The 27,958-nt window shown below is 47.2% G+C and overlaps 1 protein-coding gene across 1 annotated transcript in view; it reads left to right on the plus strand.

The window, feature by feature from the left end:
- Positions 1-26,563, plus strand: part of Sfrp1 (secreted frizzled-related protein 1) — a 38,958-nt gene extending 12,395 nt beyond the window's left edge. Inside the window, exon 3 of the mRNA XM_005410533.2 lies at positions 23,160-26,563. Coding sequence (XP_005410590.1) covers positions 23,160-23,482 — 323 coding nt within the window. The 3' untranslated portion in view covers positions 23,483-26,563. The remainder of the gene's footprint in view (positions 1-23,159) is intronic.
- The last annotated feature ends 1,395 nt before the right edge of the window (positions 26,564-27,958 follow it).

Genomic DNA, 27,958 nt, shown 5'->3' on the forward strand with positions numbered 1-27,958 from the left:
GCACACTACCCCTTTCTTCAGGCGCTGTATTGCTCATCTGAACTTACTTGTCATTGTAGAGATATGCTCAGTGGGGTAGGGCCTCTGATATCAGCCTGCCCGTGCCCTCCTTCCACCAGCTGGGCAAAGTGAGATCAGGGAGTGAGTCATTTGGTTGCCCATGGCTGCTACACCTGGAGCCCACGCAGCTTTCCTGCCCAGCAGCAGTTGCCTGGCAACCAGTCCAGACTTCATCCCTCTCGTGCCCATCATATTCCCATCCTTCCAAGCCTGAGGGGACATCCCTAGGCAGTGGCACCAGATGCCCCTTCACTGTCACACTTCGTAGAACTTAAGTGGCCAATGCCTATGCCTTACACAGGGAAGGAACTTGGCCACTGTTGGGTTCCTTCTAGGTAGGAAGGCAGGCAGAACAGCAGAATGGAAGGAACCCGGGCTGTGCACCAGACAGACCTCATTAAATCCCAGCCCTCCATGCTGACCAACCAGGAGAAAGTCTCTAAATCTCCCTGAGCTTGGCTTCCCATTTGCAAAATATGGGTGGTAATTTCAGTGTGCTGTACGGGGAATTGCATTAATCAAGCAGATGAGTTAATTAATTAATTCAAGTTCCTGGAATATGGTAGCTGTTCAACTTATAATAATCTCCTCTTATTGGAAAGAATTATTGCAAGATGAAATTTAGCCTAGGAAGCAGGATTTTAGCACTAGTGGAATCAGCTGTTTAGCAAAAAATAATTTAAGAAGTCAAATAGAATGTCCTGGTTAATTCTCTGGTTAACAGAGGATTACATTGAAGATGACTTTTAAAATAACCAATTTGGGAAGGCTTTATGCAGCTTCAAGTTACTATAGTTAATAAGAACAAATACAAACAAACAAACAAACAACCCCCTTCCTCCCAGCCTCAGATCCTGTCTGTATTAGATGGGAAGCAGGGCTGAAGTTTAGTTAGATGACACTGTTAAGTAGCCATCAGACGATTAGGGCGGAATTTACACAGGTTTGGGGGCACACCCACTGAGGCTTTCTTTTGTGTGCTTTTGAGAAATCTCATACCTAATATATTCTACTTATAACTTATTGGTGTCTGTTTCAAGAGCTTTTCGAGCCCTTTTGTGTTGCTTCCCCTCCCCCTTTTCTTAAGCAGTTCCTCAGGGCAGATTTCCTTTAATTTCCAACAGCTGCCTTGTGATAGTCACTCCCTTTAACTAAAAAAAAAAAAAAAAAAAAAAAAAAAGGCTATATTCAGAGGCAAAGGACCATTTAAATATTGATAGGTTTCACCCAGTTTTGCAGAAATGAGCCAGAAGCTCCAATCTGCATTTTTTTTTTTTTAAAGGAGAACAAATGGCCAAAGAAATGTCAGACCCTTGCCCTGCCCTAGCCTGCTTAGAGCAGCCAATTAAACATGCATTAACTTTGGAAGGCTTCTCAAAGGCCTATAGATTGTGCTTGAAATCTTTGTTTAGTCTTTCAGGAACACTGTCACACGGATGATTTATCAAAGAAAGTTGTTTATCTGGCAGTAAAATAAACTCTGGGCCTGTTCAGACTAAGATTTCCCGTGCATTTCTACCAAGGTAAACACTGGTAACTGGCAGGTTGCAGATTCCCTGTGAAACCCAGACACATACAATAAATATTTGAGCTACGGCTTTGCCATGTAAGAGGCCCTGCCTGTCACTAGTGCTGTCACTCCTGATGTGCCCGGCAGGACCTGGCACTGCAGCCTGGCCAGCTGGGTGGACTGACATCTTTGGTTGCAGGAGCCTGAGCCTTCCTGGGTCTGAGAGCCACGAGTGCTGGCACCTGGGAACTTCCTGGTTCAGAGAGGCAAGCCTCAGACAGTGTCCCTCAGCATCACACCAACTGCCTGTGACAGTTGCAAGGGAAGCAGATCTAAGCAGCCAGCTTAGGTTTCTTTGAAAATAGACCTTCGTTGAACCCAATTAGTGGGGGGCTGGGTGTGCTGAGTGACTCGGTGGCTGGGGCAGGGCACCGTGATAGGGGAAGAGATCCCCTTCTGGGTTCTACTGAGTTTGAACTGTTGTGGCAGAAAAAGCCCTAGAGATGCTTCCGCAGTGTCTCAGCTGTGCCTGTTGGTAGTTTCAAGAGGTCTGTGCAGGACAGGAGAGGGCAGAGGAAGCTCTGTGCTGCAGATGTGGGTCCCTCGGCTGTGTTTACCTGACTTTCTGGGAGAACAGATGCATGGTGAGGCAAGACAGAGGTGAACAGAGCTCTTCAGCTCTTCCACAGGAAGGCTTTGTGCTGAGTGTGGTAGTGTTTCAGGGAGAGACTTTCAGGGTTATGAGCTGCTTGCTCTCTGGCAGTTGGTACTGGAGCTTCATGCGCATACTGGCTTTGGGATCCTTACTGCAGGCCTGAGGTGAAAGGTGTCCATGAGTGCACTTTTAACTGGGATCCCATCTTCGTCTTTCTTATCCTGACTTTCTTGGTGGGGCAAAGGTGACGTTTGTGGCTGTCGGGGAGGTTCTGGGGATGTGCTCACCAGCAGTCAGCCACACTCACATCAGGGTTATGGGAGTACAAGGTGCCCGTCCTGAGGGCTACAGAGTGGCCTCGGGCATCGGCAGCAGGGCTGTTCCTGGCTCTTAGGGCTGGTGTGCAGGTAACACTGTGCATGCTTCCTGGCTTGCAGCTATCTGGGGCGACTAAAGGAGTATTTTCTTTAGGGCAAGAATTAAGGGAAATCATTTACAAATTCTGGAAGGATGTCTTCAAGTTGTGAAGAGACACCAATACATTAGTTTGGCAGTGGTGAAAATGAGGAGTCGACTTCCTTCCAAGATGCTCATTCAGGCAGGTTTAAGGGGGAGATTTTCTCTCCCTTGTCTTCTCTGGTCCTCCGCTCAGCCTTTTCTGTGGGACACTTCCTGTGGCGCTTCTCAGAGGTGTTCTCTTCTCAGCGAGCGCTTTGAAAATTAATTCACAGCAGTGTCTTCAACCACATATCCATTCAGCTTTGGGAAATGGTTCCTGGCCGAAGGAAATCCCTACCTCAGTGTTGGGGGAGAGGTCCAGAGAGCTCTGGCAGCCTGCAGGGTGCCAATGGCGGCCAGTACTGAGCTGCTCTGGTTGCAGTCTTTACTCTTCATGTTGCATTTTCATTTGAAAATGTGTGTGTGTGTGTGTGTGTGTGTGTGTGTGTGTCTAGGGTGCATGTGTTCTGTTTTGAAAATCTAAGCATCCACAGAGGACCTGAACTCTTGTAGACTGAGTTCAGGGGACAGTTGCTGGGTTGCTGAGTACAGAGCCTTGCTTAAGCTTTTGGCCATATTTGCTGACTTCTGGATTGTCACCCATGGAGACTTTCAGCTGTGCAGATAGGAGTGTTTACAGCACTTTTTTCTAGGGCCTGAGAAGGGGGTCTCTGTCATCAGAGACAAGCAGGGCAGCTGCAGTGAAGAGTTTGGAGCCCCTCCCTCCTCCAGGGACTGTAACCCTGAGTTAAGCCCTTTGCAAGGAAGGTAAAACCTTTGTTGGTCAGAAGACAGCCGGTGCCTAGGCCCCTACTACAGAAGGAGCACTTCTTTCTGATTATGTGCTGTACCAGGAGTGAGAAGCCCTGTGGAGCCGCCATGAGAAGGAAGAGCAGCACCCACCGCCTCGGGCCTTAGGCTGAGCAGATAGATGCTCAGAGGACCTCGCTGTTCCCTTTCCCAGGCCAGCTTGAGGAAAAGCTTCAAGTTAGTTGTGGACTGTTCCTGTTCTGCCTTGCACACCTGGGTACCCTGCCTCTAGATCCTTAGGGCTTTGAGCAGAAGGAACACGCTTGAGCGACTTTCATCATGTGTTAGGATCAGGGTCTTGATCATGCAGTGCCCTAGAACTGGGTGTGTTGCAGGTTGGGCTCAGCAGTAGTCAGTGCACATGAGACAGTTGTGCAGGGTGATTGATTGGGATGTGGTTCCTGCCCTCATGATTCAGTGGAATTTCTATAATAGAGAAAGATCTGGGATCATGGTAGTGTAGAAGGGATAGTTCCCCTAGGAAGGTATCACAGAAAGCCACAGAGAAGAGATCAAATGCTGTCCTCTGAGGAATCTGGGGGAGCCACAAGTCATGTGCCTGAGATGGCCCACTCAGGGCCACCTACCTAAAGGAGGCAGCCTGATGAGGTTAGCAGGGCTGACCAGCAGCCAGAGAAGGGCCATTTGCTGTGGTCAGCACCCCCGGAAACCCTCTGACTTGGGCATTCAGAGCCTGTAATCACTTATACTCGGGTGGCCACAGAGCTGATCATTACCACAGGCAGCTCTCATTAGCAGCTGTCATAAACTGTCTTGACTTTTCTCTCTGAGCTTGTTAGTGGCCCAGGCAGGCAGCAAGCACAGAGCTTCAGTAGCCAGTCCCAGAAGGGCTGGGCTGGGAATGTTAGGGCGGAGGGCCTGCGTCAACTTGGGTATCAGAGCTGGGCTTTTTGGAGGAGGAAAGCAAGAGAGGTTGTAGCTACTGTAAGGGACGATATAGTGGCATGTACATGGGGTGCGTATGTGGTTTGTGTGTGTGTGTTTGTGTCTCTCTACTTGGTTATGGCTGTCTGAGGATGAGTAGATGTGTGTGAGCAGTTGTGTGATGCAGCGGGCCTTGGGCACATATTCATGCTGGTGTTTGTGTGTGAGTATAGACATATGTGCATTGTTTGTTGTGTGAGGCCATCGCATGCGGCCTGTGCATGTGTAGGTACAGCATGTCTGTCGGGAGAGCATGACTGGGCCAGCCAGCTAAACCATTTGCCTATTCCAGCTGGCCTGGCCCTGTGGGTGGCAAGCTTTCCTGGTGAGGTCTGAGCTTTCCTCTTCCCCTGGGGCTTCACTGAGGGCTCTGAGAACATGCCCATCTTTCCCTGCTCCAGGAGGGCTGTGGAGAAGCCCAGTAGAGATTTCTGTGCAGCGAAGTCATAGTGCAAACCGGTCTGTCTTTATAAGTTTGGGGTCTCTCCTGAATGCTTAGTGTGCTGTTGATTGCTCCAAATGCCAGATTTTGTTTCAGTTTTAGCATTTGCAGCAAATTCATTTAACACTGCTGACTCTCTGGGCAGGAGTCACTTCCTCAGCAGCTTTCACCAGCTAAAGGAATTGTCATTGAGGGCAGGGTGTTATCTCTAGGATTCAGAAAGCATGTTGGAAAGAATACACATTGTGTTAGTGGGCAGCCTGAGCTCAGGGCTGGTTGTACCACCTACAGTTTCTATATTCTTTCTCTGGCTCAGCTTACCTACTGGTCAAAATCCCCAAATAAAAATTTCTGCATGAGGAGGGTAAAATATGATGTGGTAGAAATAACAAATTCTGATATCCTGTGGGTCTGATTCCAGTGCCTCTGTGGAATTGTGACTTGGGTCAGTCAGGCAGTCTCTGGACTTGTTTCCCTAATGAAACCCCATAGGTGGTCTCCCCAGCTCTCCCCAGCTCTGAAGTTGTATGGTTTTGTTCTGTGATTTGGTTTCCTGATACAGAAGCTTCCTTGGCGCTGCCTCCCTGCTCCTCAGGTATCTGTTGGGAGCCCATGGGCTTCCTCTGAGGTATGTGGGAGAGAAGCCCCGGCTAAGGAGGTTGCAGCAGAGGGAAGCCAGGGGCTGTCCTCATAGGAGAGTTGGGTTAGGGTGGAGCTAGGGGCTGTAGGGCTTCTGCAAAGGGAAGTGCACTGCACACCCTGGAGAGCCATGCTGTTAAGGGCCTGGGGGGCTGCTGGGTGTTCTGACCTCAACTGCTCCACATGGGAGGGTCCCCATGTATGTGGTCCCTCTCTAGAACATGTCGTGGGCTTCATGCTCCTCTCTGTGCTGACTCTTCCCAGGGGACGGTGGCATCTTTGCACCTCTTCACCTGCATGGGACCGATGGAGCCTTTTAGGAGAATGGTTTGGAAGTGAGGAACAAGTACTTTCTAAGCAGTTGCTTCTAAAACTTAGAACTGAGTCGCGAAGTAGTCAGCTGCAATTCTCTGAGCCGCAGATTTCTCATTTCCAAATAGAAACATTGGCAGAACCTCTTAGATTGCCAGTTCAATATATGTTCACCAAGCTGGTGTGGAGACCCTGTGGGGTTGTGTCAGTGTCCTGGGAACTCTGAAGTATAGTTTGCAGGTGACATGTGACTCACTGTATGGCAGCTGGTCACAAAGCGCTGTCTTGGCATCAAGATGTGGCTCAGCGTGGCATCCCACAGCACCTTTCCTCTTCTGGTAGGGGCAGTCAGTACACTCCACATGGCTGTTTTTCCCCAAGGAATTTATCACATAGCCATGGTTTCCTCAAAAAAGGAAACAAAAAAGACAAACGTATGTTACAGATGTACCAGCACTGAATGGGATGGTCATGGTAATGTTTCTTTCAGGAGCCTAAAGAGAATTTTCCAGGTTATTAAAGTGTAAGCTGAGCTGACCCTAAACATCCCGGGGCAGACAAGGGCTGCTGATATTAGTAGAAGAGCCAGCCTGCCCCCAAAGAGGGGACAGTGACTACAGCAACCCCAGGGCAGATGTGGCATGTCACCTTAGTAGTAACTGCCCAGTGCTTTTGTTGCTCCTCTTGGTGCCCAACCTCTGAACTGATGCCAGCCTGAAGAATGAGTGTTCAGCATCGCTTTAGTGAACAGTGGCGGGAGCTAGGAGGAGGAGGAGGAGGAAGTAAGCTGCCTGCGCCAAGTTACCGGACCTGATGGTGTCCTGTTGGCTGTGTCCCACTTTCCAAAGGTCCTGAAAACTCTTGTCCCCACAGCTTGTCTTCCTGCGGACAAGCCTGCATGCCCAAGAACACCTGCCTCCTAGGACTGCAAACACCAGGAGGGGAAATTGAGAGAACTGAGGCTGTCTCCTCTAGCAAAGGGAGACTTGTTCTGCATAGCTCCAGAACTTGGTTCAGTGAAGACAGGAAACTGCTTGGGGCACCTTGTCAGGGAATGGGACCTCACACACAAATTATGCAGAGGTGGATGGGTTCTTGTCTGTGCTACCTGGGAGACCTGCGTGCGTTTGGCAAGAATTCAGAAAGTAAGGCTATGTGGTTCTTCACAGCTATTCAGATTCTGTGATGCGCAATTCTTAAAGGACCTGCCTTGTGTCTTTGCAAGTGGCTTCTTCTGGAGGTGGCCATGTTAGTGGGTGAAAGTGAGGGTCCCCAGCTCAGCAAATCAGCAGCAGTGAGGGATCCCAACCTCGAAGGTTTCCTTCTAGTCCCTGACCTCATCTGCAGATCTCTCCGGTGACCTGGGTAAGCACAGTGAAGGCTGCTGTCAAGGCGGGTTTTGCAGGGGAAGAGCAGTAACCCTCCTCTATGGGTCGTGACCTCAAAGCAGTCAGGTGCCAGCGGGGAGGCCCAGCACACAGGAACCACAGTCCAGGCTTGGATGGGGCCTCCCTCACCTTCTGCCCCATCGCTCACACAGGCAGGAGTGTCTAGTGCCATTGGGGGATCAGTTTTCATGGGGATTTTGTCTAACTGTGTGTATGAAGGGGGAGGTGGTGTGAAAGCTGAGCACGACACTGCTTTTACTGAGAGGGGGGGGAACGATCCCTGATCCCTGTGCTGATTTCCCTTGTGATTGACAGCTCTTTGCCTGGAGCCTTCTTTTCTTACAGACTTAATGTATCTCCTGGCAGATCTCCCTGTTCGGAATGCTGCGCCCAGCACCAGCTGAGAACAGGCAGGCCTGGCGAAGTGTGGGGTACTTTCCCTTTCTTTCACTCCTTATTCTCATCCTGTCTCCCCTTTCTCCATGCTCTTTGGGAGCAGGGTGGTACCAGGACTATGGCTGGAGCAGCTGAAAGTGCTGTGGTTTGTTTCCTCCTTGCCCTCCAGCTGCCCTGGAGTGGGAAGCTTGGGTTGCAGGCTAGAAGGTGTCTGTTCCTTCCCAGGAGCCCCCAGCCTGCAAGTTCCCAGGGGGACCCACATTCCAAATTCCAGTGAAGGATACTGCCTTGCAAGCTGGCCTGGAGGTCAGGGCATCCCCCCAGTAGCTGAAGCCTACCCTGTGTCCCTATTCCCTGGCTTCCCGGCCAGCACCTCAAAGGCAGACAGGGGTGTGACCATCCCAGGACCTGGTGCTGCTGTCCTGGTCATGGCACTGCGGTTTGGGCTCATCAGAGGTCCTGAGAAAATTCAGGGGATAAAGAGGACTGGTGGGAGTGGGGGAACTGAACCTTGCTTTCCTCCTCTGCTATAGCTGCATTTCTTCCAGGAAGTGATTTATCTGATAATGAGCTGGGATTGTGCTTCTTAGCCTGGAGTGGGGTTTAGTTTTGTTGAATTTTGGCACTGAGTTCTGGCATTCAGAAGGCAGGAGGATTGCCTTCATTTGGAGAGAGAAGGAGGAGGAGACAGATCCAACAGGCTGGAAACTAAGAGGCTTCTGAGACAGTGGACGTGGAGGGAGAAATGAGAGGAAAATGTGAATGGGGAAGGAGGCACAGGGTGCCCACGGGACGCAGGGCCCTGGTGCCTGTTTAACTGCTGGTGACTGAGTGATGGGAGTCCTCCAATTCTCTCTGGGCCTCAGTTTACTGATATGTAGAATGAGAATTTGGTTCTATGGCCCCTCCAATGGTCTCTGGCTTGGCAGACAGAGTAGGATTGATGATTTTCTATGCAAACCATGTTAGCATTCTAGCCTGCACTTACTTGCTGGAGTTCCTCAAGTGTGCACCATGGGCTCTATGCAGTCTCCTGGGTGGTGGGACGTGGATCCCTGCCTACATCTGCTGCCATGGAGCCATAGGCTGTCTGTACTGGGACCTGAGCACTGTTCTCCACAGGAGGGGCGTCAGCGAGGCTGCTTTACCCTGATGCTTTACAGCAGGCAGGGAAAGAACTCTGCCTCATCGTGCCGTGTGGCTAGAAGCAGAGTTACTGTGCCAAGCCGGGATTGCAGTTTTCTCCTCCCCTCCAGTCCTGCTTCTGTGTTTGGGTTCATGAACCAGAATCTTCTTGGATTTCTCCAGTGGCCTCATGTCTCTCAGTGATATAGTCTCAGTGTCTTAAGAGTTTTATTTTCCGCAGCACTCAGGTTGTTTGGAGCTGTCAGTTTGAGCAGAGGAATAGGCTCTAATCACCTCTATGGGTTGGATGAACTAATCGATAAATTCAAGAAAAGTGGAGGAATTAAATTTTTTTTTCCCACAAAAATTAGTGCTGATGTGGGAGGTTTCCATATGTTTGACAGGTGGCTTCGGTCTGCCCTTTGGGTCCCTCCAGTGGCTGTCTTTTGGGATTTTGAGAATGGCTGGAGAAGTAATCTGCCACTTACTGTTGTCTGAGTGGTTTCTCCGGGCCTGCTGCCTGGCTGCCAGATTGGTCTATGTGGAAGACTGGATGTGTCCTGGGGAAAGGCCTGCAGGTCACTCAGCTCCGTTCTGAAAGGGCATCCACTGGGGGAAGGGAGTTTAGAAGAGGAGGAGGGATGAGCGATCCCTGCCCTGTAATTGCTGTCCTTGTCAGGGAAAAGTGCTTCTTGTTGCCAGATGAAGAACAGAGATGTGACTGAAGGTCAGTAGATAAAGATACTGAAATCTTCATGCCAGCAAGAGAGGTGGAAACAGAATGTGGGTGTGTGTTGCTGAAGGTCTTGGAATAAAGAGCAAGAATCTGCATGGCACTGCCTTCTTACCTGTAGGGCGGTCTGAAACCTTCACGCTTCAGGGAGCAAGATGAGAATGAGGTTGTAGATAGTCACAGAATGTCGTCTAGAAAGGCTACAGGGAAATGAATCAAAAATTCTAACATGTGAGTCGGCCTAATAAGAGTAAAACACTTGATGTAGATGCTTTTGTTTCTCTGAAGGCAGAGTAGTACTTAAAAATGGGACAGAAGATAAGGGATGATTATAGGGATTACAGGTTATAGAGATAACCTGTAGGTTATGGGGATGATTATAGGTTGTAATATAGGGATATTTATTTTTAAATAAACATATATATATGTATATAATTTATTTTTAAATCTGCAGTTAGTTTTGCAAAGACATGTTCACATTATTATATATTATATATATATTATTGTATACAGTATTGTATATATTATTATAAATATATTCTCATTGTACAGAATAAAAAATATCCAAGCAGCCCACATTTCAAAGTAACAGAAATAGGTTGGCATTTTCAAAATGCTTTTCCCTACATGAGTTTATCTTTATACTGACCCTGTGAAGTATGGCAACTATTATTAGCTCTGGTTTTCAGTTAAGCGATTAAGTGACACCCAAGGTCACACAGCACGGCTGGACCCCAGCCCAGCAGCAGGTGTGAGGAGCAAGGGTCTCCGGCGAGCCCTCCGTCATGCTTGTGGCTGACAGTCCGTCTGTGTCTGCTGAGAGGTGGTGGGGAGTAGTGTTGAGTGTGGACCCATCTGCTTCCTAGTGTTGCTGTTACAGGTGACCAGAAACTGAGGGACTTGAGCAGTGGGAGTTTGTGTTCTCACAGTTCCAGAACTGAAGTACAAAGTCAGGTGTCAGTAGTGGCCTTGGAGGGAGCATCTATTCCTTGCCTCTCTCCTGGCTGCTGGTGGCTCCCACAGTTGGTGTTCCTCATCTTGGAATTCCAGCCTCGGTTTCCATTTTCAGACTCTTCTTCCCCATGTCTCTGTACTTCTGTGTCTCTTTTTCCCTTATGAGGACACTGGGTTAAGGTCTTTCTGCATCTAGTATGACTCTGTCTTAATTTAACTAACTACACTGGCAACAGATCATCTTCCAAGCAAGGTCCCTTTGTAAGGTTCTTATTGATCTGATCTTTTCTAGGAACATCCTTCAGCATTCTATAGGGCTCCAAGTTACCTTAGCTTGAATCTTGGCCTGGTCACTTAATGGCTGGCTTCTTTTGAAAAGTTATATGCTCACAGCCCCTGTGTCAAAAGGTAAGTGCTGGTGATACTCATATAATCAGGTTGTCGGGAAGGTTAGTGGGTGCCTGCCCGGCTATTGGAAGTGCTCGGCTCACTGCAAAGGGTACCACCAGTCTGGAGTACCTCATGTGGCCGAGGAAACCCAGGGGCAGGGTGGTAGTCTAAGGGCTGGGTCACACCCTGGTGGTATCTGGCTTTGGTAATGGCTGGATGGCAGGCAGGGAGCTACTTGGAATGCAGCCAGTAGCTGTGCTGTTGGGATGTTGAGGACAGAAGAGTGTTATCAGATCTAATTTCTGCCCTTAGAGACATGCATTGTAAGTGGAACCACACCCAAAGCCAAGAAGAAAGATGTGCTCGGCAGCTGAGCAGGGAGCTTGGGAGGCAGGCAGGAAGGGCAGTCAGCTGGGATTCCAGAGGGCTTAGAATGCAGGTTCTGAAGGGCCAGGAGAGCGCAGGTGTTTTGAGGTGGTCTGATGGCAGGCCCCCAGGGCTCGTTTTAAACTTTCAAACCTTTTAAAAACTGTTTGACTGTGGGGTACCCAGGGAATTGGGGAGCAGGGTAAGGTTGCCCTTGGAGAGCAGTCAGCAGAATAGGAAAGGATCCAAGATCTCGCTGCTGAGTCTTTCTCAATTGGACGAGGATGAGGGTGGCTTTGTAATTAGCCCCTGTACCCAAAAACCTCCCCTTGTGACAAAATGGCATTGTGGTGGGTTATTAATTACGTGGTATTTCCATGTCTACATCTGACCATAAAAGCTACAGACCTGATCTGGTGTCTGTATAGCATGTGACAGTTGACAAGATGCCCTTGCATTCACCTTCTTGGCTGAACTCTTTGGGTAGTAACCAGGAGCTTGAATGCTGTGTGTTCTGCATGACTTCTCTGGGCTGTAGCTGCCATTGTGTGCAAAGAGACATCTGTCTTCCAGGAGCCCTCCCTTGCCGAGAGAGAAGCATGCTGCACCCACCCCTCAAGCCCCAGAACTAGAAGCCTCCAACTTTGTCCAGGGGCAACTTGCTTTAGAGCTTGTGCATGGGGTGTGGGAGGGAAGCTTGGAGAGCCGCTGGAGGAGGAGTACTCCCCATGCATCCGTGGGGCCCTTGGCAGGTGGCAGAACGGAACTTAGGGAAGCACATGGGCTGGTCCTGTCCGTAGCCAATGCTCCTGTTGGGGCGGTCGAGCTTGTGCACTGTTCTCTGAGACAGCCAGGACCCTGCGGGATTTTGCCTTTTCTATAGGAAGAGAAGCACTTCTTATAGAGGGTACTGTGAGCCTTTCAAAGACAGGGAGTGGGGGTGTAGAGGCAGGTAATAAATATGATCAAAATAGATGATACACATAGAACTCCCCAAAACCATGTGAAACTAGCAGGGAGGATAGGGTAATAAAGGGAATGACTAAAGTATGTTGTGCACCTGTATATATCTGCTGAAATGAAGTACATTAATCAGTATATGAACTAATGAAAAATGTTGGAAAAAAGACAACCTGTCAATTCTGAAGCCAGGAAATTGGTCAGTATTCTAGAATACATTTGCCTGTAAGCAGTAGAGGTTGGAGAAGGAGCCCCAAGAGGTGGGGCTGGCACCTGTACCTCTGCTGGAGTCCTCGGAGTCCTAAGGTCCCCATAGCCACAGGGAAGTGTTCTGCTTCATGTCCATCAGTCAGTGGCTTTCCTGAGGAACAGGGCAGGAGAGCTGGCGCCTCTGCATTTCCACAGCCTGGCCCTTGTGTCTCCTACACTGCTTGCTTGTCAGGCCTGTGGAGCCTTTGCCCAACTCTTCAGGAGGGAGGGTCCAGGCAGGCTGAGAGGGAGAAGGGAGACTCCGTGAGGCTCAGAGGCCCAGGGAAAGAGCCAAGATACTTAGTGTGAAGCTGACACCCATGGCCACCCTGAATGCAGACCAACTGAGTTGGGCAGAGAGCAGGAACCCTAGAAAATCGAGACCAGGCCAGCCTGGGCATGGGATTGCTGCTGACTCCCATTCATTTTCTCACTTCTTGGCTTGCACCAAATGCATCTCTGGCCAAGACCAATCTCACTTTGGAGAATCCATCATTCCTACTTCGTGTTTCTTGTGACTGGAGGCTGTGCTCTCTCCCCTCTCTCGACTCCCCCGACTTGGCAGTGAAGCCTGGCACTGTGTGGCTGGTGGATGGGGAAGGTGTGCTTATGGGCCAGGCTCAGACTGGACCTCGGCTCTCACCAAAGGCCCGAGTCCAGGCAGGCTTCCAGGGTGACTTTGAGCCTCCCTGCTGCTAGTACAAACTCTGGAAGGGCTGAAAAGAAAAAGCAAGGAAAATTCAAGAGTAGGAAGTTGGCTGGATAGGCAGGGTGAGCTATGTGATAAAGCTAGGAGAACCTTAATCCCTGACCATGACACTACGTATGGCCGGGTGGACTTGGGTCTAGCGAGAAAGTGATGATGGTTGGGATGAGGGGGTTCTCTTTAGCTTTCATAGCAGAGGCCTTGGCTAAACAGAGGTTGCTGCTCTCCCTGAATCCTTTTATACCCACAATTCTTGTGGAAGGGAAAAGGGGCTAGTGAGAGGTGACTTAAACACTTCCTTGGTCCCAGGCATGAAAAGGCAGCTGGTCATAGGGCATTCAGGACACCCCAGGACATGGGGCTCCCTTTCTACATATGCAGTTCATTTAACCTGTGATATTATTTTATTTTGGGAGCTTCGCTTCCTAAGATGAAAGTTGACTTCTGCTGTTGATTAGTTGGAACTTGGGCAAATGACTTGAACCTTCCTGCTTGTCTCCTTCTCTAGAAACTGGTTATAATCAAAGCACCTTTCTTGTGGAGTTATTAGAGGATTTGGGGGGTTTGAATATGTAAAAGTGCATAGGCCAGTGCCATGTAGGGACTGAGGAATTGTTGGCTGCTGTTATTATTAGCTCTAAAGCAGATATTTCTACAACGAATTCAAGTCCCATGAATGGGGCTGTGAACTTTGGCGCACTGACTGTGCTGTTTATATCTGTTCCTTCATTTCCATGACAGACTGATGGGTAACTGAGCTCTTTGATGAGTTCGGCATTGTGCTGGCTACTGAACAGAGATGTAAAGGCTTGGCTAGCTAATATTAGGGAGGAGGGCGGATGAGGCACACCCACAGGTAGTTAGCGTGCTGAGCCAAGGTTCAGACAGGGAGGACCTGAAAGGTCAAGGCTGGAAGTGGCTGAAGGTTTTCTGGAGAAGGTGCACTGTGGCTCGGCTTAAAGAATAGGTAAATAAAGCATAAATTTTGCCTGGAGGGAAGTTTTGAGTTTAAGTGGGCCACACTAGGAGGATAATAAAAAGAGGAGAGCTAAGATGTGCCTGTGGTCTGGGCACATCAGAGGTCTGGACTCAGCCACTTCAGGGGGATCTCACTCAGGGGTCAGCACCTGCCTTATTTTTTTTTTTTTTTTTTACTGTGATCAAGTGAGACAGTGTGACAGCCTGCTGGCCACCATGCTTGGAGTATGTCAGGTCCTTCCCTGGGTTGTCTTGAAGTTTAAACAACTTCATGACCAAGATAGTGCTCTTGGGTGTTGTCTGGGCTGTAGAGCTGGGGTGGTGGGGTGGAAGTAGGTGAGGTGTCTGGGGTATATGAGCAGGCAAGGGCAATCTTCACCATCAGCTGGCCCAGGTTCCCATATCAGATTTCAAAGGCAGACGAAGGAAAAGTGAAAATTTTGATTTAGATTGTCAGTGCTGGAATGGAAATGGAGTTTGCTAGCCAACATGACATGTCAAAGTACCAACCTATCTCCATCCTTAAACCCTATAACCAGTGGTGCTGATGTAGCTTTCCTAACCCAGAAGCATCAGCATCTTTGAGACCTTGTTTAAAATACAACTCTTAGGCTGCATTCTGTTGCTAGTGATCAGAAACTTGGGTGGGTGGAGCGCAACAATCTGCATTTTTAACATGTCTTCCAGGGGATTAGGATGTTGCTCAGACCTGCTCACTTATGTATTTCTCAGACCTGGGGATGCTCATGGCTTCTCCCATTCATTGGCTTTGAAGCCTGTTCACCTACTCTCCATCTTCTTCCTTCCAAGACAGCATCCCACATTCCAGCTTGCCATTTGGGGCAATACCAGGAGGTAGAGTGGAGAGGGATAGAAATCCAGTGACCCTGTGGTGGGAAAAGCTGTTTGCCTTGGCAGCTTTTCCGGAACTTGGATACACTTCAGGCAGTCCTAATGAGGGACCACATTTATACAGCTCATTCGCATCTCCTCTGCCTCCTATTGAGGGAGGAGGAAGGCTGGCAGGTAGGGCTGTAAATTACACACCAGGGAGGGGAAGAGCCAGAGCTCTTGTTTGTCCTACTCTGCAACCTAGGCTTTTGCTGCTAGAGCCACCAAAATGCATGCCTTCCCAAAGAAAACCACAGTGGGCAGCACTTTCCTCACAAAGTGGGGTTTTCACTTTGCACCATTAGTTTAAATCAGTGGGATTTAACACAATCCATAAAATCAAGCAATTAGGCAGTGGAATTCCAGATGGCTGACATTGATGCTGCTTGTGTGTGTGTGTGTGTGTGTGTGTGTGTGTGTGTGTGTGTGTGAGACAGAGACAGAGACAGAGACAGAGACAGAGAGTGAGAGAAATGGGGAAGAGCATGTGAAGCTGCAAATTCTAGTCTCTGTCTAACCATCTCCCTAAGGTTTCTGAGATCCAGAAAACAGGACAACTTCAATTAAACAATTTGCCCCAAAAGAGTTCCTCTAGAGCATTTTCTACATATACTGTTTTGTGTAGGTAAGAGGGAGAAAGCTGCCTTTGTTTTTTTTTATTTTTCGTTTTTGTAGGGGGTATGTTCTGTAGTGGGTAAATGCTTGTAAATACACAGTGTGTGGTTTGTGGTCAGGGAGAGAGTCTGAGTTATTGTGACAAAGTGCCAGCTCCTTTCTTTGCTAAACGAATTAATGATGCCAAATACTGGCTTCTACTGAGAACAGAGGGTTCTGGTAAACTGCTATCCAGAGATGCTTTGTCAGGAGGACTCATCTGCCCCAGTGCCTTAAAGCACGCTCTCCACAGTGCCTAGGCCCTTGGCTGAGTGTGGGGAGGGGCCTGCAGCTTCTCAGAGTTCAGGGCCTTACTTGGCACTATTATCAAATCTCGTTTGCAAAATTGGATTTGGGGATGGTGCTTTCTGCCTCCGACTTCCAGATTCCCCACCCAAGAGGGAAGGGAACTAGGCTGAGGAGCCAAGTCAGGCTCCTCTGTCTTCATGGCACAGAGAAGCTTTCTTATTTGAACAGACCTTTTCACCTGGAGGGTCTGTACAGCAGGTGGTTGTAGGCCGGGCTGCAGGGCTGGGGCACAGGATCGGGGGACCTTCCTGGTCTGAGGGGTGACTCTGGGTGGTACAGTACCATCACTGTGACCGTCTCACTCCTGCTCCTCCAGTCATCTGTTTGGCAACATGGGAGCTCTTTAAAGAAGAAATTAGTTTAAGAGAGAAGTAGATTTCTTGGGAATCAGCATACATAGCCTAGTGTCTGTCCTTGTTTGGCTTTTCATTGGTGCCTGTTGGAGAGAATGTGTCCAAGTGCTGGTCCAGGGATCCCAAGATTTGCTGGGACCTCATCCATCTGTTCTTGCTCTCCTACTGGGGGAATTATGGGATAAAGCAAAAAGTCCTGGGTGGACGAGCAAGGGGAACAGGTGGCAGCTGCAGCTGGGAGAACCTCCAGCTGGAAGACCTTGGGCAGCTACTTCCCAGCAGCTAGGACTAGGTTTAATGTCCCTTCCAATTCAACATAAATAATCCACATTGTAACCCAATGGATTTTTTTTATCTGAAAAATGATGAGGATTGACTAGATCCTCCTTTCATTTAAATGTGTCATCTTTTAGATTTATATTCTATTTTTGGTTGTCCCCTCTTTGCCATATGGTTCAACTCCTCCGGAAATTTCCTTAACCTTCTCTTAAATCATTTGTTTTGGACCCTTTGGTTCTTTTTTATTTTAAATATCCAAGTACTCTTTTACTTTTTTTTCTGTGCTCTGAATGCTCCCTGTAATATTTTGTGTTCTTGTTTTATAAATACAATATCATCTCTAATTTTATTGCCACTTTAAAAGTTTTTTTAATGCTCACTGCATCATCTCTTTTACTTCATAATTTTTTAAAGTTTGTTTTCTATATTTTGGTCTGTATCACTGACATTTAAAGTCTTTCCTCAGATGCCTGCGAGGCCTTGACTGTGTATTTGAATGTAAGAGTGAGATGTGGAATTGGAAACTAACTATATTCGGAGCCTTTGATTTTTGATTCTCATTTTAGAAGTTTTTGGGGGGAGGGGGAGAGGACATAGATCCTTTGCTTTTGAGCTATTGTTAGAGTAACCACTCAGTCTTTTCACTGGGGGGCATGCATGTGTTGTAAGGTCGGAAGGTACCTCTTTTACTAAGTGGGCTTTCCTTTTTTATAGTGGTGCCTGTTAAGTACTCTGCTACTTGTCTTACTGGTCAAACCTCTGTATAGAATACACCTGTTGGCTACTACTGAAGTTAGTGAGGGGCAGCTGCTTGGGTTTATGGCACTGGGGAAAGGATCTGAGTGACTCTCTATGGACCTCATACCGATCTCTGCACTTAGCAAAACACAGTAGTGGTGTGCAGATCCCATCCATGAGGATTTCTGGGTCCTGCAATGAGGACCAGCCTGCTTTTTACTGGCATCTCTCCTTGTAGGCAGCTGGGTTTCAGTGTTTCTTCTCTATCAAGCCAAGTTCTACCATGCATTTGCTTTCTATTATGCAGAATGTTGTTGATATGTTCTTGTTTCTCTTACCATTTTCTTGTATGTGTTTATAAGATGTTTAACTATAATTTTAGATTGACCTCACTAAGAGTGGGAATGTGTCTGGCTAGAAGTAGCCAGCAGTAACTTTGCACGAGCAGTACAGGAGTTTGGTGTTTGTGGTTCAGGGCCTGCTTTTGTTTTCTCTTCCTGTGGGGTTTTGAATCTCTGGAATTCACCCTTGCCCCATCAGATCCCAGCCTTTCACAGATCTCTGGTGATCTCCCAATCACTGAATCAAGTGATCTAGTTTCAGACTTATTCTTAAATCCTTAGCATTAAGGGCTCAAGGTTGTCTCCTCCACTTGAAATATCTTTCTTCTGTGGTTTTCATGACCCTGGGTTGCCTTGTTTCTTATCTTTGACGTTTACAATGACTCTTCTCTTTCCTCTGACTCCAGCAAGATAATTCTTTGGGTCTCCCCATTCCTGCTTTTCTCTACATTTTACTCTTCCTTCTGACTACAGTCTGTAGTCAAATGGGTTCCTGACTCAGCCCTATTCTCACTTTTCCTGTCAGATCCCAATTTCAGCAATTTCATAGGTGTATAGGTGGTTGGTCCAATGCACCTATGAATAGGTTGATTGCACAGGTGGTTGGTCCTTGGCCTGTGGTTGTCTTTCACCCAAGCACTATGTCTAAGGCACTGGAGGAACAGTGGCATCATTAGTACCACCAGGAAGGTCAGGAGGAAAAGATGGTTTTGACAAAAGTGTAGGCTTGGGGTGGGCATAATGATTTTCTGATTCTCATTTCAGCCTCAGGAATATGGCCAATCTTCATGGGGAAGCTATCAAGGAAGCATAATTTGTGAGCAGAAATGTGGTTTGAGTGACCAAAAATGGAATGAAACTTTAATGGTCTACTCAAACATAGGGGATTATTTGTTTTAAGATTGCTGAGAAAGACCCAGAGACCCTAATTGCAGCCTCAGGTTTTGGGTTTTCAAAGTTTATGGGTCTCTGAATTCTTGCTGGCAGTAATGCATAGGTGGGAGTAATGTACTATCCTTGTGGGACATTAAATTGTTACTCAGAAAAACAAATTGTTTTGTTTGTGTTTTGTCTTGCCATGTTTCAGTAGAGGGTCTAGTTGCTACAGATAGCTGAGATACAGTCTAGACGTGTAGTGCTCTCTGTCGGGGTGAAGAAGAGTCCAAGGTAGAGAACTTGGCTGGAGACAACTGGAGACAAACTGCTCCCAGTTTGCCAGCATAGGCCCTCTGAATGGCAAGTCTGCCAGACAGCAGCCAGGCCATGCTGTATCCTTTATAGATGGGAGACTGGGGCTGGAGGTCATACAGCACCCAGGGCCGGTACTCTGTTGCCCCTGCAGCTGCCTTCTGGGTCTTTTCCTCTTTGAGTTCTACCAGCATTGTGTTGTGTACCCAGCCATGGATGAAACCCCTGGGGTGGCACATTAGTGTGGTGGAAGAGGGAGAGTCCCTGGCTGTTCTGGGGCCAGCAGCCCCTACACAGCATGGTGGGGCTGCATACCCATCCACAAGGCAGGGAGAAATCAATCTTAGACAGGTAACCACTTATCTAACCATTGTAATCTGCATCCCTAAAATAAACCTTGAAAGATGGAAAGATGTTAGCAATTTCTGGCCATATGTACCTTCTTCCCTACTCTCCCCACCTCAGAAAAGAAAGTACGCCAAATGGAAAGAAGTAGAGTCTAATGCATAACACATTTCCATCAATTTTCCCCTCTCCCCTTGCACCCCTCCTCATGTAAACTAAATTCCTTTACGTGGTCATGGCAAAGGAGCACTAATTCTTGATTTGAGTGGTGATTAAAAGCAACACAATCAAAAGAGTGAAATAGTTTCCACCGAAGCAATATCATTTTACACTGAGTGATGGTATGGGAAGAGAGAACATGGGCTATGGGTTAAGATGTGGCTTCTAATCCTGATCATGTCTCTTATAAATTGTTGCCTTGTGCTGTCATTATTTAGATTGGCTCCTTTTCCTTGATTTTAATAAAATAACAGTTATGTCTACTTAACATGATTGTTGTGGGTAGCAAACAGAGAACGATATGTAGCACCTGTCATCTATAGATAGCAGTTTTAGAGGCCAGCACGGGTGGACACTCAGGAAATGTTGACTCACTTCTCTGCAGAAAGGAGTGTCCCTGAGTCTCCCTGGTGATGCGCTTGATCACTCCTGTAGCAATGTTGTGCTCAAAGCTGTTGGCTTTGGGTAGTAACTGGGGACTTTTCTAATAGCCTGGGCCCCTTTTTGTAGAGTCTTATAAGATGAGAGAAGTTGTTTTCATGCCCTTGCTCCCGTGCAGAACTCCTTGCAGCCTTCCTTTGCAGAGTGTTAAGTCAGATTTTTGTCACTGCCACAAATACCTGAGATAATCAAGTTATAAAGAGAAAAAGTTTATTTTGGCTCACAGTTTTGGAGACTCCAGTGCCTGATCACTTGGCCCATACCTTTGAGCAAATCAGCATATTGTGGTCAGAGAATGTGGTAGAGTAAACTGTTCACTTCCTGGTCAAGGAGCTGAAAGGAGGAAGGGGCCAGAGTCCCATAGTCCCCTTCTGGAGCACACTCTATGGCTGAGAGACCTCCTATGAGGCTGTACCTCATGAAGGTTCCATCACTTCCCAGTGGTGTCACTCAGGGATCAGGTCTTTGACACATGGGCCTTAGGGGACACTTAGGATCCAAACTACAGTAAGTGGTTTCCCCCACTCCGATTTGCTCTGCATTGCAGAGAGGAGGCAGAAGGAAGACTTGACTTTGCCTTGGCCTAGCAATGTGTCTCTTTTCTGGTTCCTCTTTGAACCCACTGAGAACTTCTCTTATTCATCAAGCCATGCACTAGAAAAGGGAAAGACTTTTCTCAGTGAACCTCTAGGTTCAAGGTTTGTCAGGCAACTGTGGAAGCTGAAGCAGGTGTGGGCTGCTTAGAGCACATCTTGGTGAGACACACAAGGGAGGTCCCTACAGCTTTCTCCTCCCTGCCCTCCAGGCTGTGGTTCCCTCTGCTCTCACGCTCATGGGTGTAGCCATCAAACATAATCAGAGCATGGCCATGGCCACCTCAAGGTGGGGAGAGAGCTTGACAAATGGAGCTACTTGAGAAACTGTGCTTGTCCACTCCCACACATGCTGGAGCCCCCTACGTCAGTGCTGATCCCCCAGGAGCACATTGGTGCTCAGTTTTGACCTTTCTGCAACTCTTGGGGTGAGCCACTTGTCCGGCCTGGGATATTGTATAGAGCTTGAGTTAAGTAGGCTTTAGGATCTGGGCCTCCTTTCATCAGAAAACAAAAATAATAGGAGAATATTTAATTTAGTGACTTAGAAGAGTGTTTAATTTAGTAACTTTGACACATTCATTAAAGGTTGCTCCTAGGATTTTGCCTTCTTCTTTACTTGTGGGTTAGCCAAAACCACGGTTTTCTAAACAACTGAATATCAGATACAAAGGCTTTGCACTGCAGTTTTGCCTTTGCTAGAGTAGTCTCTTTTGGTGCCAGGAAGCCTTTCCCACTTCATGAGAAAAGTCATCTTTAAATGTGGGTGAAACTGGGAAGAGGGTCTGAGTTTCTCCCCCTTATTTCCTTGGTCCATTCATTGAATGCTTTAAGTTTGGGGTACATTGTAAACAATTCTGGAACTACATAGTCAGCAAGAACAACATAATGATTAGAAAGGCACAGTCAGATGTGGTGTTAGGGTTTGGAGAAGTGTCCCCTGAAGAGCCCACTGTTAAAGCATGATTCCCAGTGAGTGGGAGGTGATGGAGTCTTTTGGAGGTGGGGCCTGGTAAGAGGAATTTAGGTCACTGGGAATGTGACCTCAAAGAGGATAATGGTTCCCTGGCCCCTCTTCTTTTCATCTCTCTGCTTTCCAGCTGCTTTGAGCTGAGCAGCTTGTTCTAGCATGTGCTCCAACCATGATGTCTTGCCTCTCCACAGGCCCAAAGTGACAGGGCAGTCAATCATGGAATGAAACTGTGAGCCAAAATAAACCTTTCTTCCTTATAAGTTTACTTACCTTGGTATTTGTTATAGTAATGGACAGCTGACTCACACATGTGGGTTTAGGATTAATAACCTGGGAAAAATCTGCTTAACTCTGTAAAGCTCAGTTTTCTCATCTGTTAGATGGAGAAATTAATCATATCTTTCTCATGGAGTTACTAAAATGAATTGAGAAGATGCGTGGAAAAGTATTTTGCAGACTTATTGGCATGCCATAAGCTTTCATAATTGTTAGCTATTATTATGTGGTTCAAATTCAAGAGTTTCCTCATGTAGCGTGGATGGAAGCCCTGAGTTATTAAAAAGAGGGGTTGGTAATTTTTAATTCAGAGGAATTCAGAGATAGTGTACAACTTTTTTGGTAATGGGCATCTAGAAAATGACTTGCAATTCCCAAATATCTGGAATTGACCCATCCTAGAGGAAGATCAGTGATAGTTGCAACACTATCTATTTGCTTGTGTTCCTCCACACTAATTTGTCTTTATCAGTAGACCCTGTGAGGCCATCACCGGAGGATCTGGTCTACAACTTAAAAGTAATGTTGACGGCTGAGGTATGGCTCAAGGGTAGGGCATTTACTTAGTATATGTAAGGCTTGGGTTCGATCCCCAGCACTGGGAAAAAAAGGTTAATGCAGAGTCTGTAGAGAAAAGTAGAAGCAGAGGTAATGGATGCATTGGTTTGCTCTATCCAGTGGGGTAGTGCTAACAGAAGCAGCCTTTGCACCATATTAGACCTGAAGAATGGTCATCACCTGGACATAGCTATTATGACTTGCTCTGACAGGTCAGAAAGTTGGATTCTGCGTAGGTCTCCATAGCTAATAGCCCTGTTGGTGGCCAGTAGCTAAGTGCTGATAGCATTCGCACTCCCTGCTGTCCAGTGTCCTGGGGACACAGTGCTTGGAGCTCCCCAGGCTGAGGCTGCACAGTGCTGTTCTGAGCACCCAGGTGAGGCAGTTGCAAGTCCTCCAGGATGTTCCCTCACCGAGTTTGCCTTGTCCGTGGGGCCCAACTCTCAAAGAAGTTTGAATGTTTAAAAACTAAACCACTAACTTTCTCTTTAAAAAAATACCAGGGTTGTGTTTTTTTTTTTTTTCTTTGAATTCTAGGATCTCTAGCCTGAGATGATGGACTAAATTGGTCAGACCTGCTCCTTCTAAGGCAGTCTAAGTGATATTCTGCATCACTGAGTCTTATGAAAGAGAAATATGATTTGGTTTTGAGAATCCGTGGTGATTCCTGAGGTGCTGTTAGACACTGCAGAAACAGCAGGGCTATGAGTTCCCCAGACCTCAGCATCTTGTGCAGGCAGCTCCCTCCCTCTGGCACTTGCCACCTCCATGCCTGTGATTGTCTACTTCAGCCAGAGGAGCAGATCGTGTTTCAGATGGAAAGCTGTATCCTAAAATGCTGTTTCTCACCTCCCCTTCTCTCCTTCTCTTCCCTCACCTCTCCAGCCCTGAGGATGAAAATAAAAGAAGTGAAAAAAGAAAATGGTGACAAGAAGATTGTCCCTAAGAAGAAGAAGCCCCTGAAGTTGGGACCCATCAAAAAGAAGGACCTGAAGAGGTTGGTGCTATTCCTGAAGAACGGGGCCGACTGCCCATGCCACCAGCTGGATAACCTGAGTCCCCACTTCCTCATCATGGGCCGGAAGGTGAAGGGCCAGTATCTGCTCACAGCTATTCACAAGTGGGACAAGAAGAACAAAGAGTTCAAAAACTTCATGAAGAAGATGAAGAACCATGAGTGCCCCACTTTTCAGTCAGTTTTTAAGTGATTCCCAGGAGTGGGCGGGTAGGGAGCAGTGTGGGTGGGGCGAGGGGGGTAGCCCGTGGTCACACACACTGCTCCTGCTGGTGCAGTGGGTGTGGGCACTGTAATCAGCTGGTTTTGTTCTCACAGCTTTCCCACCCCAGCCCCTTCCTCCCATCTCACCCCCACCCCCACCCCAGTATAGTCAGGTCAGGTAAGGAAGGCCACTTGATTTAGGAAGGTTTTGGACAGCGGCAGCAGGGCATGGCGGGCACAGTGCAAAGAGGGGCAGAGCCATTGCCCCCAGAGATGCAGTCACTAAAAGACAAAGTTTCTGGAGAAGTCCCATTCTCAGAAAAGAGGGCTTGGGCATCACAAACTAAGTTCCACATCATCTCAGTGTTGCTGCAAATTGCTTGTGGATCTGTTGGCTCACTTGTGCCTTTGGAACTAGCACGTTCTAACTATTGGTGAATCCTGTCACTTTCAGTTTCAGAGTAATTTCTCTTTCTGTCTGTGTTAGATAGGAACAGACGCACCCATGCTTATTTAGATCAGTTCAGAAAGTAACAGGTGCAGGGATTTGGAGCGCACACGCAGCAGGAGGTCACTGCCTGCTGAGCCCTCAGGCCCCATGCGTGGGTCATGGTGGCTCCTGTCAGCCCTGTGTGTGACCTCCCTGCAGATACTTAAAGGGCTGCAAAGAAGGAGGAACACAGAGGGCAGGAGGGACAGGAGCACTTTCAGGATGAGGAAGCAATGGTTAGTAGTTTTCCAAAGACAGTTAGAAAACAAAAAAGAATCTTAAAAAATTAGAACAGTGGAGCAAATTATTAGCTGGGATGAATTGTGAAATTGGGTGAAGAGCTTTGTATTCTAATTGCATTTGTTTATTCATTTCACATTTTTAAAAGAACAACAGCAAGATGAAAACCCACTTACTTCCCACGGTTTAAAAAAAGTCTGCTTTGAATATTTGAAGGGCAAACCAAAACCAAGGTCTCTTGATCCACTTCTGGCTGCTCCTGTGGGGGACAGCCCTCCTGCCACCCTGGGCATTTTTAGAGGAGGTGGATTCATCCAGCAGCACAGCACAGCTTGGACCTTCCTTTCTGAGGAGTGCTCAGGCGCCCTGGAGCTGGTAGCACTAGGACAATTTCGCAGCGCTTCCCGTCTGTGGTTCCCTCTGAAGAAGCCAATTCCTTTTAGCTTGGTTGCCCACAGATTAGAGACTCAGAGTATCCTGCCTGCCTGACCCCCTCCACTTTTTAGTTTTCCATGTCTGCAGTGGGAAAATGGACACAGGGGTCCTATCCAAGAAGAGAGTTTGAAGGTAACTGTATCTGTGGCTTTCCCAACTGCCTGCAGATATTCTGCAAAGCCATTATGCTTAAGAAGTAATGTAAATAAACAAGTTCTCTTAGACAACTTTGCTCCTTTTGTCCAATATAGAGGAAGTGTTCTAAAGAATTAATGTTAATGTCTTCCATCAAAGCCTGATTTTTTATTTTCTACCACATCTCAAGGGCCTTAGCAATTGTTCTCCTGGGGGAGTGTTGAGACCTCATTCGGGTGTGGCAGTGAGGCTGTTAGGTATCCCCCTGTGGCCCTGGACTTACACAGAAGTAAGGGAAGATTCTGTTAACTTGAGATATTTGTCTGGAAATCACACCGATTTAGTTACCTATCTGAGAGCTATCCTGATGTAATTGACTGCTCACAGTTAGCAATTCCATCATTTTAACACCTTTTTAGTCCTCTCAGACATTTAATTATAAAGTATTGGGGATCCTCTATGGCTTACCTGTTATTTTAGATGATTTTAAATGTGTATATGTATTTAGTAATTAGATGTATTCTACTTCCCTGCTGTCCAGCTGAGATGCAGTCTCATGACTTCATAGGGTTGGGCCTTAGCTTTGGTCAGTTAAGTCAAGAGTTCAGTGCTGATGCATATCGGCTAATCTTAAGAAAATGCATTCTGCAGCAGGGCCCTCGTCTATACAGCAGGGACCAGAAGAGAGGGTGTAGAGTAGCAGTTGTCACAGAAGGAGCGTGGGAACGGCTGGCCGTGCTGTGCAGCTCTTTGAGTGGGAATCCTCAGCAGGAAGCAGCAGTTTCAGCAAGGGCCCCACGACTTTGGAAATGAGAGTTACAGCTGCAGGTTTCATCCCAGCCTCAGGGTCATTGGCTATTAAGTTTCACTGTGTCCTTCAGTGATAACTTTAGACACCAGCTCTGTCCCTACCACATCAGAAATTTCAGGATGAAAAGAGCCCAAAGCCACATTATCACCAACTTTTGTTGTTCTTAACAAAGGATATAACAAAACCAATGTGCAGACTCATTGGCTTAGTCTTTAGTTTCCAAGAGGAGATCCATACGTGATGTGATAATTTTTGATAGTGCAAATGTTGGATTTGCAAAGCTTTAAAATAATCATTCTGGAAAGAGTTCTATATGAGGCCACTGGCAGAACTCCACCAAATCTTTGAAGAATATTAGTAGTTATCTTAGAAGATAGAGTAGGAGGTGAAAATTCCAAGAACACTTTATTTTTAAACTATCCCGTGTAACACTTGGCTCTTGGTATTGGTGGATTAGCACCAAGTTCTCCCCAGGGCAGAAGCCAGTCAGAGCCCCAGTTTCCATTTGGATCTATAAATTACACAGATTCCATTCCCCAAGCCTAGGATCTGTTTATCCCATCAGACTCTACGACTGGCTGCCGTGCTATGGCTCGGTAGATGTGTTGAGCGCAGATGGTCTGCTTGGGAAGCATACCTTAGGAAACGTCCCTGGAATGACAGCCCGGCTGCCCTGACCTGTCACCAGCAGATACACAGGACATGGGTGAAATTCCCATTTCCTCTCGTTCCTTCATATAGTAACTCACTCTTGTTTTAGAGTTTCAGTCTTGTACAAAAGCTTTGAATACTGTGAAAATGTTTTACATTCCATTTCATTTGTGTTGTTTTTTTAACTGCATTTTACCAGATGTTTTGATGTTATCACTTATGTTAATAGTAATTCCCATATGTGTTCATTTTATTTCCATGCTTTTCCTGCCATGTATTCACTTGACTAAAATCACTCAATTGATCAATGATAGTGTGAGTTGTGACTCGCTGCCCCCATCCACCATCCACCATCACCCTCGTCCACCCAGCACCCCACCTGAGTTGTTTTGGTGGTGTCTTCTGGCTCCCACTGAATAGTGTACACATGGTGACTGGGTGACAGGGGTGGGAGGACCCAAGAGGACCCCAGATTCCCCAACCTCCCTCTCTGTTTACCATCTGCTCTATGAAGAGCTGCCTGAAGTGTTTCTCCTGGTGTGTTTCAGATCAGAGAGAAGGCTAAATACTTGATCTACAAGAATGTTGTTTTCAGCCCTGTCCAAGTTCCTTTTCCATGTTTCTGGTTTCAGATGCTCTTTCCCCTCTGGCCCAACTCAAGGTTCAAATTAGCATCTTGAACACAGCAACTCTTTAGTTTCTGGAGCTTGGACCTGTCTGAGACCTTGAAGAAGTCTGCATCTTCATGCTTTATAGACAAGGAGTCTAAGATGTGACACAGCAAGGACTTCCCAAGAGACCCCCAGCTGCAGCCCTGGAGGCAGATGTTACCTACCAGCCTTCCCTTTGACACTGAGAGGTGTGCTCTGCAGTGCCAGGGTTGCTTCCTGTTAGGCTACTGGTGTCTTGCCCGAGGAATTCTCCTATCGATATTTAGTTTTGATAACTTCATCAACTCAGTTCCCTGATTAATAAAGCACCTCTGAACCTGAGAAACTAGCAGTGTTCCTCTAAAGTGAGTAAATATCCCCAAAGCACCCAAAATATGATAACCCGGAAGGGTCTATTGAAGTCATGCTCTGGCACGGACTTCCACATACTGCTCTACCTGCCTGAGCAATAGTGAGATGCCACACCAGCCAAGTGAAATATTGGCATTTCCTTTTAGTTCCCCTGTGGTTAGTATGGCAAAAAAATTTTTAGGCTGGCTATGGATTGATTGTCACCCCCACTGAAGCCCCACCACCACGATTCATCATTTCCCACTGTTTCTTTGAATTTTTTTCTTTTTAAAAATCTACATAAGGATAATGAAGTATGTGCAAAGGCATCTCAGTCAGCTCCAGCTCATGAATTTGTACTGGAGTTTAGGGTGCCCAAGAGCCAGGGCTGCTTGGCCTTGTGCTTACGGATGCCAGCAGCCTTAAGTTGCCCTGTGCATCCCCTTTGGTGAACCTCACAGGCACTTCCCTACCAAGGAGCAGTAAGAGATGTCCACAGTGCCTTCCAAGGTAGGTTGGTCTTAACTTCCAAGGCTGGCTCCCCACAATGGGTCCAGCAATACACATTTGCTCCAGAGGAAGAGAAAGCTTCAGCAGCCATTAACAGAAACCATAGGAAAACAGGATGTGTATATGCATGTGTAGATCACTACACATATTCAGTTCTCAGCTTCCACACTGAGGATCCTGATCAGGAAAGTT

Source organism: Chinchilla lanigera, unplaced genomic scaffold (assembly GCF_000276665.1).
Source record: "Chinchilla lanigera isolate Chin_1 unplaced genomic scaffold, ChiLan1.0 scaffold00135, whole genome shotgun sequence".
Lineage (NCBI taxonomy): Eukaryota > Metazoa > Chordata > Mammalia > Rodentia > Chinchillidae > Chinchilla > Chinchilla lanigera.